Raw genomic sequence first — 16,985 nt, 5'->3', positions numbered from 1 at the left:
ATTTTACCACAGTACAGAGATGTGCTTCTTAATAAAACATCAAGCAATCATATGCATCTCAATAGAGCATATTCCATGTAGCAGTCCCTTCACACTACAATTAGCTATGAAGTATCCTTTAATTGCTCTCTTTGAAAGATGGCTCCCCCTGCTTTGTTTCAAATAAGAAAAAGAAAGCAATTAAAATCTTTAATGAGTGCCTGCTGCCTGCCCCTTAATTCATGGGCATTCTAATGTTCAACTTGTGTCTTTTCAAAAGAGACATAATTGCCAGATCCACTGCAACCCATCTATACAGAACTGCAGCATGTTCTACAGTGTACTGTAATAATGTAATTGGTGTGACTCAATACTAACATTAAGAGAGGAAAAACAAATGCTACGTGTGTAAGACTGACAACAAGGCTTTAAAATCATGCAGTTGATGCTTCTGCTAAGAGATGGGAAATACTCAGCCCACATCCTTTGGGTCTTCATTCAGGCTGCTTTGCCTGTACTGCCAACAAAATGAATGAACTCCTTGCAGTAGCATAGACTCATTCAGATGTAAAAGGCTGCTGAATTCCCATCTTACATTTCTGATGATCTCTATGCAGCACTTGAAGACACAAAGAAAATGCTCAAGGTTGACCACAAGGCTGTTGTGAGAACAGGAAGCAGGCAGAATAAGGAGGAAATACTAAACCCCAACCACTCCCACATCTGCTCAGACTGAGATACCACAACTTGCTCGATTTCAGAGCAGCAGCTCAGAGAATGAAAACTTACTGCCTGTATGAACCGCGTGGCATCTGTCTCATTTCTGGTAGGCAACAGCCTGTAGATTAAAAGATCACATTAACTGTCTCAGCTAAAAAGCCCATAAATACAAAGAGGCTGGAAGGCTGAGTTTCTCACCCACAGCACAAACACAGCAGAGCATGGTAAAGGACTTGGTTTGTATGAGTAGCAACTTCAATTAAAATGAGTAAGTAACTCCATTTCTATCAAGGAGGCACAACACAGCCATAAAGACAAAGCAAGCAAGGAACAAACAGAACAGGCAATCCTGTCCCCAGTTTTTTCCTTCATCTGCTATAGTCAAAGATCCTCAAAGAAATACATGACTGCCCAGTTGCATCACTGGGCTTGGAACCATAATAAAAAAAAGAAGGAAAGGAAAGAAAGGTTCCATAAAGGCAATAAGTTTTTTCTCTTTCAGTTGTGGGATGCTATTATTTTATAAAGTAAGGAACTGCAGAGCTAATATATTTTAAGTGTTTCTGTGTTTAAATACAAATGTGTTGAAACTTACTCCTTTAAAGGCGTGCTGAGAACCATGAGATTGCTCTCACCAGCAAAAAGAACAGGACAAGTCCCAGTATCTTACTTCCCTCCTCACCATCTGCTCTGCGTTCTCAGGCTTTCCAAGGTCAAATAGCCTTTAGGGATTCAAATCAGAGGTAAGATGGGGATGACATTTCTAATCTTCGTTACACAGGAACAGAATTTATCAGTTTTGGACACAAGGAGCTTCATTTCCAGTATGACAGTAGTGAACACAGAATCAACAAGATTTTTAAAAAAGTCACATTATTTGGTATGTTTGGTGGACCACACCAGCCAGAATCCCTAGCTGTAAGAGACAGCATTGCCAAGGCCCAAATAAAGGATTCAAGACTGTATTTTAGACCTCTGATTCAAGAAGGGAAGATTTCTAATCAAGAACTTATTTTGGTTTTGTTTTCTTTTTTAAACTTAAAAAATACACACTAAAAGGAATAGAAAGCATTCCATTCCATGTTCTGAGAAACTTCAAGCTGATCTTAAGGGGCAGCACAACCAACAGCACTTCTGAGAACAGACACTGAAACAAACAGAACGGCGGTTAAGAATCAGTACTGCCAAACCTCCCCTGCTGCCTCCAGCAGCACAACAGCCCCAGTGTGCTGACAGGACCAGCAGAACCAGCACCTCTCCCACCCACCATGGGGGCAAGGAACCGTGTCCAGCTCTGGCATGCACTCAGCCCTCCCAGAGACAGTGCCATTGGGTTTGATGGGTTAAACACAGGCAGAAATGGGGCTGGCAGTTTAAAAATAGGATGGCCCGTTTTTCCAGTGCATAACTAGAACCCATCATTCTAATGCAGCCCAAGCTTGTGAGAGCCAGCAGAAGCTGGCCTCCTCCCAGGTTAGAGGGAGTGCGTTTTTCTCCTCTCACAAACAGCCCATCCATCCAAACCATTGCTCAGGCTGTGCATAAGGAATGAGAACCTAGCCACAAGGCCTCCAACGCCCCTACAGACAGCCCTGACTGTGGTACTCTTGAGGATACCCGATTTGTTTCACCAGATTCCTCCACGAGAGCTCCACAGCCATTCATGGCAGCTAAATAATAGCTGGCACAAAGGATGAGCATGTGCCAAACCCAATAACTGGATGCTTTTCATTGTTTACTGAGATGTCTTTGCTTGGGGAAACAGGTTCCTGTTATCAAAAGAACAGATAAAATACAGGAGGCAACTAAGAAAAGGACCACGAGGAAAAAGCTTTTCCTGCAAGTGTTAAAACACTTTCTGGAACATTTTTAAGGCTATGGAAGAGTCTACCACACTACTAGATTTTTACATATTTAGGCTCTAAGTGAGCAAAACACTGAAGGAGCACTTTATTAACACTTTAGAAGATACTCTCATTTCATTCCACCAGAATATGCAAGGCTACACCCTTCAAAAGCAATGGAAGTAGAGGCAAAGAAGCAAAAAGCACGGTGTCACAAGCTGAAACCCAGCACCACTAAGAGTCAGAGAAGGTTTTTTGGACAGTAGGATGAGGCTTACAACACCTTAAATGCATTTTCTTTCAGCCAATTTCTCACATATGTACACTGTGGTTCTCTAATGATCAACATTCTTGCACAGGACATGTCTTTGTTCCATGCCCCCTTCATGTGCTGACACACTTGCCTGTTCTCAGTCACTCCTTCCCACGTTGTCCCACTTAGCTCTTTTTGGAGTGGCTAAAATCAGAAATGAGTAGGTGCAACAGCCCTTGGCGTTACAGTCCAGCAAAAGAATTATAGTGACATGGCTGCTCTTTTTTCCTTCTGATTTGTAAAGTGACAAAAGTACTGTTCTGGTGATTTTTGCTCTGATAGAGCAATCAAAGTGTCAGAGAAGCTGGATAGCTCCAAACAGGTTAACTTCATTGTACAACTTCTGTTTAATTTTAAGAGGTTCTTAACTGTAAAACTGTAAAACCAAAAGAACAACCAATCCAGCCAATATGTAGGATTACCAATCATGTTGCTTACAGGCTCACAGAACCATATCATTATCACTTGCCACGAATACTCCCTGCAGGAAGGAATGTGTTTTACTTGGTTGTTAACATTATATCGCAAGGGAGACCTCGACTGGAAATCTTATTCTCGTTAACTTATTTTTTGTAAGCTTCAGCAAATTCAAAACATAAAAATAAATAAACAAATAAATAAATCAAAACCAACATATCTCCAGACAAACCTGTACATGAGAAAATTCACTAGCTTACAACAAAACAGTGTAATGGAAAAGACACCTCATTATATAATGAATTAAGCAAAATTTCCTCTTCCACAGCAGTAGAAACAATAAACTAAGCAGTTAAAATGATAAGCCAATGGCAAGCCTACTGTTAACTCAAGAGGAAGGTGGATACTCAGATGTTCTATTCCCCAAAAACGGTCTGTTATCGTTCCTGTGCTGCTCTACCACAGACCTTTGTTTATTTAAGGGCTTTTTGTGCAGCAGATCAAAATGCTTTCCATCTATCTCCAGACAGTTCCTGTAAGACAGTACTTAAATACAAGCATACTTATTTAATCTTGAAGTCAGCACAGCAATCCAGACTCTATCAATAGCATTTTCATACTGCTTCATCCGTAACAGTTATAAGATCGGTTCATCATTTTGCATACTACTGGATAACACAGAGATAACCTGTATTACCCTCAGCAGAACAAAACTATAGTGCTCAAGAGCCCATACGATTGCTCAACTGCAAGCCCAGCCCTAGAGATGGCTGCAGCAGTCAGTATTATTGCTGCTCCAAATCTTCCTCCTACATGGATCAGCCCAGACAAGCCACACTGACACGAGCTCTTCTGATTTTAACAGAAGTGTACCACTGCACTTGGCATGCTACAAGACCCAGGTCCAGCCGTCTCTATGTTAATTACAAAAAGCCCTTCCTAACTGCAGAAAAAGCCCTTGAAAAAGTAAAGCAGAGGCACTGAAGAGAAACTGTATGCAGCTATGCTGAACACAGGCATTTCCTTTTCTTGGTAATTCTGCAAATCCTTCACTGAAGTTTCACTTAATAGAAGTGATATCACCAGTAAAGGAAGAAATGGCATTTCCTGTTAATATAGTAGAGTCCTCATTTCTCTTTATTTAGGGAAGATTCTGTACACAAAATCAACCAGAAGACTTGACATGGAAATTCTAGATATTCTTTTTGAGCTATCAATATTACAAACTCCTTTTTTGCTTACCATGGATTCACTGATTAAGAGGAGAAGCAGAGCCTCTTCTACGTTGTCCTGAGGGCAGTAAACACTGAAAGACAGAACACATTTTTCTGAAGAAGGTCAAGAATTATCCTATCAGCCTCCCCTTCTCATTTCACAAGAGGAGCAGTAACTTGAAACATCTCATACATAATTCATTTGTTAGGTAATACCTTCTTTTGCAGGTTTACACAATTAAAAGCTCTGAAACATATCCAAGATGAGCTATTTCAAACCATAAATAGATTACTTCCACTTCTTAGCAAAGACAGCTATTTGGTTGGATTTTCTACCTTCATGTGGAAAAAAATCAAATACTCTAGGTTTAATGCTTTATTTTTCCAGGCTTTTTGATAAGAAGTCAAAAACAAGAACTCCCAAAGCTACTACATCAATCAGTGACATAATTAGCAATACTGCAGTGCATTCAAACATCCTCTCTTCCTTCTGTCAATAATCCAAAATTAAAAAATGCTTACTTCTCTTCTGTGTATAGCTCAGGCTTCCGACAAAGCACATTGCTAATGTAAGACTGATCTTCCTTGTTCATGAACTCAGGGAGAGGGTCAGATAAAGGGCTCCAGTAACAGTCTTCACTCAAGGAATGGAGAAGCACTTGGCCTAGCTGTTTGGCCGCAGTCTAGAGATCAGTAAACAGAGAAAGATGCATTAGTGAAGCCTTCACACACACCCCACACACCTAACAACCATACACACATCACAAAGGCCTAACAACAAGGGACAAGTTAGAGAATGAAGACAACTGACTGCCACACAGACTGCTGAGAGTCTCACAAATGTAACTACGTTTGAGTATAATGGTACTCCAATGCTTTTGCAGCACCAAGATTTTGTGAGTGAGTCTCAGCCTAGAGGTTTAAAAGAGCAAGCATTCAGCTGTTGGTGTAAATGCAGCTCTTCATAGCCTCACCTCAGTATTATTTGTCCCTCTCTTTTGTTGTTGATGCAATAGTGGCAAGAAGAGAAAAGATTAGGAACTTTACATCGAGACTGCAATGTCACATGCCCTAGTTTGACCATTGAGTGTCCTTAAATACTTGCTTTCTAGTTCATATCTATTAGCTGTCAAGTTGAGCCCAAAAGGCAGCCAGCTAACTCGACTTTGCGAAGCTGTCTTTGGCATTTGTCTCTGTTTAGACTCATCCAATAAACCCCTAATTATTTTTTTTTTCCCCAGTGTAAATAGATAAGCATGCGAACAAGTGCAGAAATCAAAACAAGGGGTATCTTCTGGGAATTCTCAGTAGCATGGTGCTCTACACCACAGCAAACACAGCACAGAACTGAGGTAGACTGAAACTTCAGCCCTCCTGTCCTAACACCAGTAAACATTTTTTAACTTTTCTTTGACTGCTGCATATTTATTTTCTATGCTATTTATGTGCTATGACGTGGTATGAGCCTGCCAAAAGTCATTCTCTTTTAAGAGTAAGTATGATTGATAAACTGAAACATTACTCCACTTGAGCTGTTGTATCTGTAGGATTAAATAAATCACCCTGAGTTTAAAGAAAATCCATGTGATCAGATTCAGAAAAATAACTTATTTTGATGCAAGATTCTTTATTTTCATCTGCCTCACCACACATGAAATCTGAGTTAGTCTAAAATGCAGCCACACTAGCACACACTGCCCTTTCAACATCAGATAAAGACAGGTTTCATAGCTGTATCTAGCAAATGGCAAACTGATTTGGATGTACGGCAGTGCCTTAAAGAAATACTGTCACACACAACTCCCTGGACACCCTGAGACCTTCCCCACACTCCTAGAGACAACCTACAGAAAGCCTTCTGTTTCTAACTAAGCTTTTCTATGCTTTTTATAGCAAGCAACCACAGGCAAAATGGCTGAGGGCACTGCAACATTAGCCAGTACCATTTTTTGTCTCAGTGTGTAATTATTTAGTCAGTTTTACCCCAAGGAGCCAACTCTCCTGTATTTTTTCCTACAGCCTTAGAATGGAGGGAAGAGTATTGTGCCAGCAACAGAAAGATCTTTACTGTTTCACACAAAAGAAGCAGTACAGTTTGTGATAAGCCTTTCAAAAGGAAAGAACCACATACTTGCATTTTCTTTGATTTTAACATACAGTACAGTAGCTGTGTAAATTAGCTTCACTCCTGTTTTGAATAAGACCAAACAAACCAGAACAGGCCAAGACTGTGATTTATGTTATTACTGCCTTTGGCTAAAAAAAGCAGCATCATTATGCTTAAAGAACACTGTGATCCCACAAATTAGGAAAAAGAAAATTGTGTTTCATTTTCATGCATGAAAAATGTGTTTAATTAAGCACATTCTTCCCTTTGCCCTCTTGACAGCTCTTCAAAACTAAACAAGAAAATGAAAACACAACTTCCAGTAAAATGGAAATCCCAGGAAAAACTACTGGATGGACATCTTCAAATTTCCCCTTAAGGAATAACATTCTTCCCCAAGGGTGTTGCATAGCTCTCTGCCGTTGCATTGGGACAGGAGCAGTTGAGTATCACATTCTGTCACGGTATAAGAACAGCAGATGGTTACGTTCATTTCAGCATAGCAATAAAGCAGATGAGCAAAAAAAAATCCCGAGTCCTGATCTCACTCTGGGAAAGGATGTGACCATTTGAGCATGACAATTAAGTCACCTTTTCTAATTCCCTGCACCAACTTTGGTGTGTGCATCTGCATTCTTGACTATGCAGGGAAGGTGATCTGAAGGCAACCAGAAGATACATTTCTAGAACAGAAGCTCCAAAATAGACAAATATGAGAAACCTAGGCAAAAAATGCACTCAGGATACCCTCTCTGTCTGGGGTTTCATTTCAGCTCTGCATTTGCATGTGAAGAAGACACACGTAGATCAGTCCCATTCACTGGAACCCAGTGCTCCCCACCTTCAAAATATTAAGCAAAACACAGAGAAAGCTGAACAAAACACAAAACAAGTTTAGCCATATTAGTGCAATGCTTCCAAGGCTGCAAACTTCTCATTCACGTTCAGGACTGCTATTCTCCATGCTGTTGATTTCATCACATCCTGAGTAACTTCATGACAAAATTTCTTAAAGTGGAGGTAGGAAAGAACCATCTAAGTTAAACTACCCAATTAATGAGGCACATAACTTTCTCTACAATTTCTTTATCAGAGGTACTCAGGATTTACAAGACATGGAACAACAACACAAAAAATAACACTCACTCTGCACTACATTGTATCAAAGTGAGTTTTATATGAGGAACACAGAAGCACTTTAGTCTAAAAAAAGTGCTGTTTATTTGTTGCAAAAGCTAGAAGTACTTAATGCTGCTACATGCAAATCTGAAAAGTTGTGCATGCACACATTGACAAAAGAGACAAAGAAAATAAGGGACAGCACTGTCAAACTAAATTCATTCCTATTCCTATTTAAACCACAGTCAAAAAAAAGTACTGCAAGTGGAAAAAAAAGAAAAAGGAGAGAGTGAGAGAAAAGTAACCCATATGTCCAGACCTGAGGGCTCAGAGGTTTAGATTAGATAACACTTTGAATGAAGTGCATCACTACAAATATAACTCCCAGAAGTATTAAAACAAACAAAAAATTCCAAGCAGTCAAGTGAAGAAAATTTTTTGTCCTACAGCAGTGGTTAAGAAACAGAATTCCTTGCACAGCACATTACACCCACCTTCCCTTCTCCCGTTCATTCCCCTTACCATTTTGAAGGTCTGAGTAGCTTTTGTTTCCACAGTCCGTAATACTTCTCGCAGACTCCTCATTCCCTTCACAATATCGCTAAGGAGAAGGCAGAAAAAAAAACACCATGAAACAAAAAGCAAATGCAAACCAGCAATGAATGAAAGGAAATATTTTGATGGTGCACCCAAAGGTGGGCAACAAACTTGAAATTCACAGAAGCCAAGAAAGGAACCCCTCACACCAAGTGTGCAGCACTGAGACGAGTCACTCTGAGGCAGAGGACAATGGCACCAAGTGAGGCAGTGACTGTAGCATGCCTGCTCCAGATGGCTTCCTCAGAGAAGATCACATTCGCATTTGAGTAACAGAGGGCACATTTGGAAGCTTTTCATAGTTCGTATTCATAAAGCGGATGCTGCTTCTTAAAAGCATCCACATCTCCTCTTCACACACTCAGACTGGACTGGTATGAATTATACTGAGCATACATGATTTAAACGATGATGACTTTCAGGTGGTACTTAAGCATCTTGTGTCTGGTAGTCAAGACACATAATGAAATTACAGTAGTTTAAAGAGTTTACTGTCCAGTAGCTAAGTTGAGTAGCTGACTGCAAGCACAGCTTAACCTCCAGTGAAAGAGGGCTAGGCTGGAAAAAAAAAATCTTCACATTACTATGCATACACCATTAGCAATTAAACCAGCCTAGTCGCCAAATGATATCTTAACCATGTGCCTGAGTGCTGAAAGAGATGGAGAGAGGAACAGTTAAACACTGGACATATCAGCACCTGAAGCTTGTAAGCTCCTCCAGGTTAAGAACATGGCCTTACCACCACAGTAACAAAACAGCTTTGCTCACTTTCTCTGAAAGGTGGTAACTACACAAAGAAATACAAGCCAACAGAAAAGGAGCAATGCTGCCCTGAATTAGAGACATTCAGACAGCGGTAGTTCTGGTATATTAAATTGCCACTTCAACTTATTCCAGGAAAATCTTCTGTGCAGGCAGCATCTTGGTTTTGTTAAAAAGCCACACACCATAACAACCACCTCTGCGAATCAGTTTAAATTATGAAGGTAATTACACAGATTGTGTTTCATGCACTGCAAATCTTCTTGTGCTCTAAAATCAATGGTAAACATTTGAAGAAACATCGCAAAATATTTTCTGGGAAAAAAATAAATTAAGTTGATGCTGTTTGTCTTAAGACTTGGCTACTTGAAATGCCACCCTAAGGCCTACAGTCGTCAAGTCACACAACGCAAATGTGTGTGGCCTTCCTGTCAACCAAGTTTAATCTTCAAGTTTTAAACTCAGAGAAAAGACTTCTGAAAACTATCCAGTTGAGGGTGATCTACAGACATGCAAAGAGGGAAGATTAAAAAATAATGCAAGTTTTACCAGATGCCATCTCTTCTTTTTTCCCTTTCCACTCTCCCCTAAGTAAAAGATGTTCTCAGCTTCGGATGGAAAACTTCCTTGAGGAAGTTTTTGTAAGCTGGACGTTAAAGCTTCAGCAAATGTTCCAAACAGCCAAGATACCTGGTGCATTTTGTGGGTTCGGGGAAGAATACTCACACATACACGCACTTCTGAATCTTAAACTAAGGAAAGCAATTAGATACGTGGTGATATTCACACACAAGCAGTCACACAAAAGCCAACAGAATAATTCACAGGCTATTTCATGCTGAAGAGTCAAAAAGACATTTCCCCGGTTGAACAGAAAGCACCTGGTCCCCTCAGTTACTTAAAAAGCATAGGCCATTCCTGTGCTTCCTTGGGCTCCTTAAGAGGCTCAGAAGAAGAAAAAGGCTGTACATGATATTTCCATGACATTTTCAAGAATGCATACGTTTGGATTTCTTGTTACGATAATGGTATTTGTCTTAAAAGCATCAATGAATTCCATTCACTAGTAACAGAAAGAAGATTAGTGATCATTTACAAAGCCAATTAATTCCGCATTTGGCTTTTAGTTAGAGACTGAAAACCTAGAGAATGTGCTAAAAAACAGACAGTTTTCCTCAGAACATTACAGAATTGTTTAACTTCCAGCTTTTAGACAAGGCCATAAACAATGTCGATGCCTCACAGGAGGACCATCCTGTTCTGAACTGATGGGGAAAGGAAGAGTAAGGAATATGAACCTGAGGTAAATGAAGGAAAAAACGGGAAGCTCTGGCCCTTCCACAAATCTTTGGGGCTGAACACAGACCACAAGACAAACACCAAAAACATCTTCACAGGAGTAGCAGCACATGGCAGACAGCTGCAAGAGGCAGCCTGCACCCACCACGGCCAGACAGGGACATGGTGGTCAGCCTCTCTGAGAACACCCGCTCCAAGCTCTTAACTCTGAAACATACAAAGCATGTGACAGCAATACCAGTTCTACAGGTCTAAGGCTTTGCTTTTATGTTCTGAATGCTATTGAACAAATCCACCTCACTAGGGAGCTCCCATTTCCACTCCAAGGCACTGGAAGGCCAAGAAGCACAGGCTTCACTATAAGCATGAATACTACTGATAACAATAACCAACTTACAGCTCTGTTAACAGAAGCCTTTCACATACAAAGCATGCAAATGATGAGATTTTTGAAAATAGAACCTGAAGAATACAAAAAAGAAGAGTAGGTCTTTGAACAGCAGTAAGTATATGCAGACGAGTGGATGAGGATGTAATCATAGCCCTTGGCAATCCATTGCAAATCCACTTGATCTTGTCTAGATCAGGAACCAAAAAATCTCGAGCACCTCATGACTTCAACAGACTACCTGGAAATCCCAGGTACTGTTGGTTCAAATCAAGGCATCGTAAGTCAACATTAGATTATGGAAATAATGAGCTGAAAGATTTTGTAGGCTCCTACTGCACTGCTAAAATGCCACAGAAATAAAAAAAAAAAAAAAGAGAAACCAGAAAGAAACAGCACCTGGCCATTAAATGAACTGCTGTGGTTTTAGCCACAAAGGTGGTAAGAGAGATATTTTAAAAGTTATGATGAAATGTGCTTTAGAATTCAAGTACAGCTAATTTAATAAAGAGGAATGCAGAAAATCATCAGTGTAAACAGCAACTGAGAGCACATCGAGTAATGACTCAGTCCAGCATGGAATGAAAATCTGTGCTTTTTGTTTTGTTTTTGCTGCTGTGGTTTTTTGTTCTCTATGGATTGTTTTTTTGGTTGGTTTTGCTTTTTTTGTTTGTTTGTTTTTTGTAGAAAAACCCTCATTAATATAGGGTAATTACCAGATATGAATGGAAATAGTCATATCACTTTTATGTCACATTATTTAGTTAACACCACACAAAATTTTAAGGCAAGAAACTTAAGAAATACATTGTTTTCTGTGCAAAATCACTGAAAAAAAAAATACAGATAATGAGCTCAGGTAGACCCCAAAAGATCATGTTCTTATCCCCATTTAGTAACTGTGAAAATAGCCACTAACAAATGGAAGAGATTATCTGGAGATGGCTACATGGCAGTTTGCAGAGTCACTTGTCCAGGGGAAAGCACACAAAAAGTGGGAATACCATGCCCACTATGAAGTGAAGCTCCTTCTACATCTCTCCCAGCTTTCTAAGAATTCATACTCTCTCCTTAAACAGCAGCTCATGCACAGGCATAAAAAGTATTCAAAGGACTAGACCTCAGATTCTTATGAAAGATACAAGACAACTAACTACAACAAATCACTTTAGTGTTTCCCAATGTCAACCTGTCAAACTAGCTAGACTCAAAAAAACCACCAAAAAAAACAAACAAAAAAACCACAGCCCCAAATCCCAAACTAACCAACCAACTAAAAAAAAACTTTGGCACTTATCTAGGTCGGCTGCTCCAAAAGCAATGTCTCATATTTATTCCCATGGAAACTACAACCAATACAAAGAACACAAATGCACTACTTGATAAAGCATACTCTCAGCTACAAATCTTTTTTTTTTTTTGGTCAGCAATGAGTAAGAGTCTGCATGCCACACTCATAAAAATCTGCAGCAGTGTCTGGACTCCATAAACATTCAGCAAGCATCGATGAAATGTCAGTGGGTACCATTTTTTCTTCATGGAGGAATTCATTGACGCAGTTTTGCTTCAGACACACTTCCATGTCAAACACCATTGTGTCAGACTGCCCTTCTGCTGCCATCTATCACACAGCAACAACAGGTAATGGCAAAGCGGCAGGAAGGTTCTACAGATACTGCTGTACCACCAACATTCACCTCTGACCATGAGCCAACATAATAAAATAAGAGGCATTAGTTTCAGACCAGCCTTCATAGACTCATCTAGTAGGCAGTAAGACTCACTTGTGAATTAACAGCTGCAGTGTCCTAAGCTTCCTGTATTAGGTGCTAGACTGGGAGGACTGAAGAAGAGATAAATGACAAGCAAACCCACACAAATTCCTCAGAAAAAGATTAATATTCTGGCAAAAATTTTGTTTGATTGTACTGTAACACTAACACATACATGAAGTTACTCTTTCCAAGTGCCCTTGCAACAGAAGCCTGTAACATTTCAAAAAATGGAACTGAGGGCTCTGCAAAAATGACAGGAAAAGATAAAAAGAAAGAACTGCATAAGCTTTCCCTAGCAGGCAATTTTATCAGGGCTTTCCAAAGTATCTAAGGTCCCGAGCATGAGGGATCATAAGGAAATCTGATTTTTACTAAGCTCTTAATGGTTTTCTGAGAAGTAAGTATTATTTTCAGAAGCACATAGAGCTTCCAAAACCATCACTTCCTCTGGAACGCCCTGACGTTTTGATTTCCTTTGCCTTTGCTACTCCATGCATACTTCAAATACCATTAGAAGAGTCACACAGAAATAACTGTTACTTCATATAGATGAATCCTATTTGCAACTGCAGCAGATGCGCTTTCAGCAACACAGCATTTCTAAGTTAACATCTATTAAGAGGGAAAAGAATAGCCACAGCTGTAGGACCTGCTGACCCTCACAGCTTGCTCCTTAGCACCATGCACCTTTGTTTTGCATGGGTGCATGTGAGTGAGGAAGGTGCCTTCTTTTAAACCTGCACTGAAAGAGGAAAGGACATCTCTGCCTCCTGGATTATTTGCTCTCCAGAGGTGGCTGTCCACTCAGAGAGCTGTCTAGAGCTATACACAGGAAAGTCACATCACAGTGTCCAAGAAAGGTCTGGGTTGGAAGGGAACATAAGGATCATTAAATTCAATGTTTTACTCAGTGAGTGGTGAGGGACTGGGACAGGATGCCCAGAGAAGCTGTGGGTGCCCTATCCTTGGAGGTGTCAAGGTCAGGTAGGACGGGCCCTGACCTAATCTGACATGCCGGGTGGCAATCCTGCCAATGACAGGGAGGTTGGATCTAGATGATCCTTAAGGTCGCATCCAACCCAGCCACTGTATGACTTTATGATCCCTGATCATGTTCCAAGAGGTTGCCAGCAGGAACAAAGCAGGACAGTACCATTCCTTTCCTGGATCATCTGCTGAGGGAGACACCTCAGCTCCCCTATAGTCCTGTTTTGTACACAGCTGCCCAGGAGAAGGGCATGGACCTCCCTGGACCTACGCACAAAATATCTGAAAAAGCCTCTTCCCTTCTCACCCTCCCACCCTTTTCCTTCACATATCCCAAAGCTGTTTATGCCCTCTTGTGGCAAAAACTGCACATTAATATACAAGCAGGGGGCACAGACACAAACAGGGGATTCCCACTTGTCTCATTTTCCTCCCTGTGATCCTTTAATTTCACTGGCTTTTGCTTCTGATTTGCACTGGAAGAGGTGCCAAACGAACTGGGCTTTGTTCTTGTCACAGCCATGTCAGCTCCACGGCAGTAATGAGGCTGTTTTTTCATCATGAGACAGCTACAGAGAACATTTTGCTGCTATTGCAGCGATTCAGCATGTAATCAAAGTGGTGCTTAATTCACACATGTATTTTGATTCCCAACTGTTTTCCTGTAGAGTTGGGTTTTTTTTTTCTTTTTTAAAAGGCTGTCATTATAATAACGTGGAAAGAGAGCAACCAGGGCTCACAGTAATAGCTAAAACAACCCACTGGATATATTGAAGTGATGAAGATTTAATTTCAAATGTTGCTGAATAAATGAACATGAGCGAGTTTGTTATTCAAAAGGTGCCTAGAGGACATCAGTGCCATATGTTCTAAATGAGATTTTATTTTATTACATAGTTAATGAGTTTACTGGCAAGACCTGAGCTTTTTGTTTGCTACCAGAATGGCAAAGGGCCAGTAAAGCCCACTCTTTGAGCAACAGATGGTCAACCACCATCTCTCATGGGAAAACCACATGTGTATCCTGTATCACTGGGACTACATCTTGCACCTGGGACCTTGTACTTCTTTACAAATAAACTTGCAGGCAGTTGGCTAAAGGGGTCATTTCACAACACCTGGTCTCTATGAATAAAGCCTTTGGGTTAAATAAGGCTTACCTCAAGGCACCCTGTATGGACATGCTATAGTAAGTACAACTGCACTGTACACAAAGGCTTTTAATCCTGGCTACAAATAAAACAATAGAGAACATCAAGCATATTCATCGATGCATTTAAATCATTACTGGGGAAAAAAAAAGAAAAAAACAAACTGAACTGAAGCAGTCCTTCCTCCAGCAACAGAAACAAAATTTGTTTGGTTTCTTTTTTATACAGAAGAATTTAAAACGATCTTTGCTGTGATTTTTTTTTTCTCATTTCCTTCTTTTCTGTCTCTCCATATTTCATTCAGAAGGAAAAAGGAGAAAAGAAAAGCAGAGAAAACATCTTTGGGTGTGAAGATTATAAAACCCACCAAAATGAAATACTTTCAAAGATGGTTTGCTTAAAAAAGTTTACAAAACTTTGACCAATTATATTCTACAGAACAGTGAGAAATTCACTATCTGATTCCTTAAGAACAAAAGTGATACTTTGCTGCAAACACAGGACTAGGGAAGGATGAACTCGTATAAGTATTGCTTACACATGATAAAAGGACATTCTCCCCACACAGCAATCTCTCCATCAGCTAAATAGATTTGAAGATACCGCCCATTTTAGGGGTTGCTGTGCTCTCACCAATGGCCTTTGAAAGATGACATTCTTTCTAGTTAAAGCACACAGATTCGGAGGTTTGATCAAGACATTCAAGAACTTCAATAACTAAAAGAAAACAACCCTTAAGACTTCACTGAGCTCTACACCAGGCCTTGGGGCTGAATATTCAAAAAGAACTCAGTAGTATTTACATTCCACACGCTCTCTATGGTCAGACTCCTCATCTCCACAGGGAACAGAGCTGAGTCAAGACAATAAAATAGTCGAACCCCACCCTACTTGTGAGTCTGGGCTTAGGATGAGAGGGAAAGGCAGATGGGAGGGGTAGGATATGAGAAAACTTGAAGCAAATCAACAGCAGCAAAAAAAAGTCACAACAGAACACATGAAGACGTAAGTCTCATCCGTTCTGAGACAAAATATGCGGTATTTTTTATTTTTTATCTATTTCTACTAACATCTGCATCCACCTACCCCTTTTTTAAATGAGTCACGTAGGCACTCTGTAGAGCTGCTTCCAGGAAGTAGGACAGTTCAAACTCAGAGTATGTTGTGTTGCTGCCCTTCATATTCCTTGAATGTGTGTTGTTTAAAGTCTGTGAGGAAAGAAACCAGTGGGATTACAGACACCTCTTTGAACTAGTCACTTCCCCACAAGATACCAAAAATAAAATGTTAGCTTCTGTCATCAGATTCCTCTTCAGGTTACTTAAAAACCTACCTTCATGAGGTATTCTATTCTATTCTATTCAAAAAACCTTCCAAAGACAACTTTAAAATAAACTATAGTGACTTCTGTGAAATATTCCGTGTGCAATGTGAGCTTTGAAACCCAGCATCTGCTACTTTCCATTCTAATAAAACAGAAGGCTACATATCAATACCAAGGCCTTCAGAAGTACAACTCCGACCAACAGAGCCAGCATCTTGCATAGAAATAGAAACACAATGTTTAAGTGGGGATACCTAGCTTAACATGACAAATGTTTGTAAGGGTTAGTAACCTACAAGCAGTCTTGATGGCAGAATTGCAGCATTTCCTCTTTGAGTCTTCTTGCTTTGGCTTCCTTAGAAGCTCTACCTTCCAGATCAGCTAACAAACAGCTTTCACTGCTAGAAATTGCACTGTGTATACTCTCCAAAGTAGTATTTTATTTCCAGGAATAAAAAGGATCTATGGACTCTGAGTGAATCAGGAATCCTCCATCCTTCTGAGTCTAGATGATGAACAAATTAACGTTCAAACTTTTTCCTTTCTTGGTGGACACAAGCTCTCAGTGCCTAGCACTGCAGGAAGTGGTCCTCTTGCAAGGAAAAGGCTACACTTCACTTTAAATAAAAAGGTAAATTAGCTTTTTCTTGCAAAGAAACAGACCAAACAATTTGTTAGCTGGCTACTTACTGAATTTTTGTGTGTGGTTTAAGCTTATTTTTGTTTTAACACAACTGAAAACAAAACCAGCAGCCTTGCTGCTGAGAGGAGGATATCTGGTCAGAAGGTCTAAGGCTGTAAAGAATAACAGATAATGTCCATTGCCTCACTGCTGCTCATGTCAAGCACAGTGTGTGGCAGAGGACAGAGCGTGAAAACTTATGGTGTGTCCCTGTTAAATGCTGCTAGGCAAAGTTACAGAGATAGACATACCTAAGCATGTACCCAGCAAGGAACTGGCACGTACTACAGCTCAACACAGAGCT

The 16,985-nt window shown here is 40.2% G+C and overlaps 1 protein-coding gene across 5 annotated transcripts in view; it reads right to left on the bottom strand.

The window, feature by feature from the left end:
* The window catches only part of TTC7A (tetratricopeptide repeat domain 7A), a gene marked incomplete at both ends in the record, with an annotated part of 161,190 nt that overhangs the window by 125,364 nt on the left and 18,841 nt on the right, over positions 1 to 16,985 (bottom strand). For 4 of the 5 annotated variants that reach the window (XM_079532944.1, XM_079532945.1, XM_079532947.1 and 1 more), the window contains 4 exons: positions 4,516 to 4,579; positions 5,010 to 5,170; positions 8,236 to 8,314; positions 15,762 to 15,883. In XM_079532944.1, the coding sequence (XP_079389070.1) occupies positions 4,516 to 4,579; positions 5,010 to 5,170; positions 8,236 to 8,314; positions 15,762 to 15,883 (426 nt within the window). The remainder of the gene's footprint in view (positions 1 to 4,515; positions 4,580 to 5,009; positions 5,171 to 8,235; positions 8,315 to 15,761; positions 15,884 to 16,985) is intronic. The other variant, XM_079532946.1, reaches the window with a different exon arrangement.

The sequence above is a fragment of the Tetrao urogallus genome, assembly GCF_951394365.1.
Source record: "Tetrao urogallus genome assembly, chromosome: 2".
Classification (NCBI taxonomy): Eukaryota; Metazoa; Chordata; class Aves; order Galliformes; family Phasianidae; genus Tetrao; species Tetrao urogallus.
This window is presented reverse-complemented; position numbering and strand designations above follow the sequence as displayed.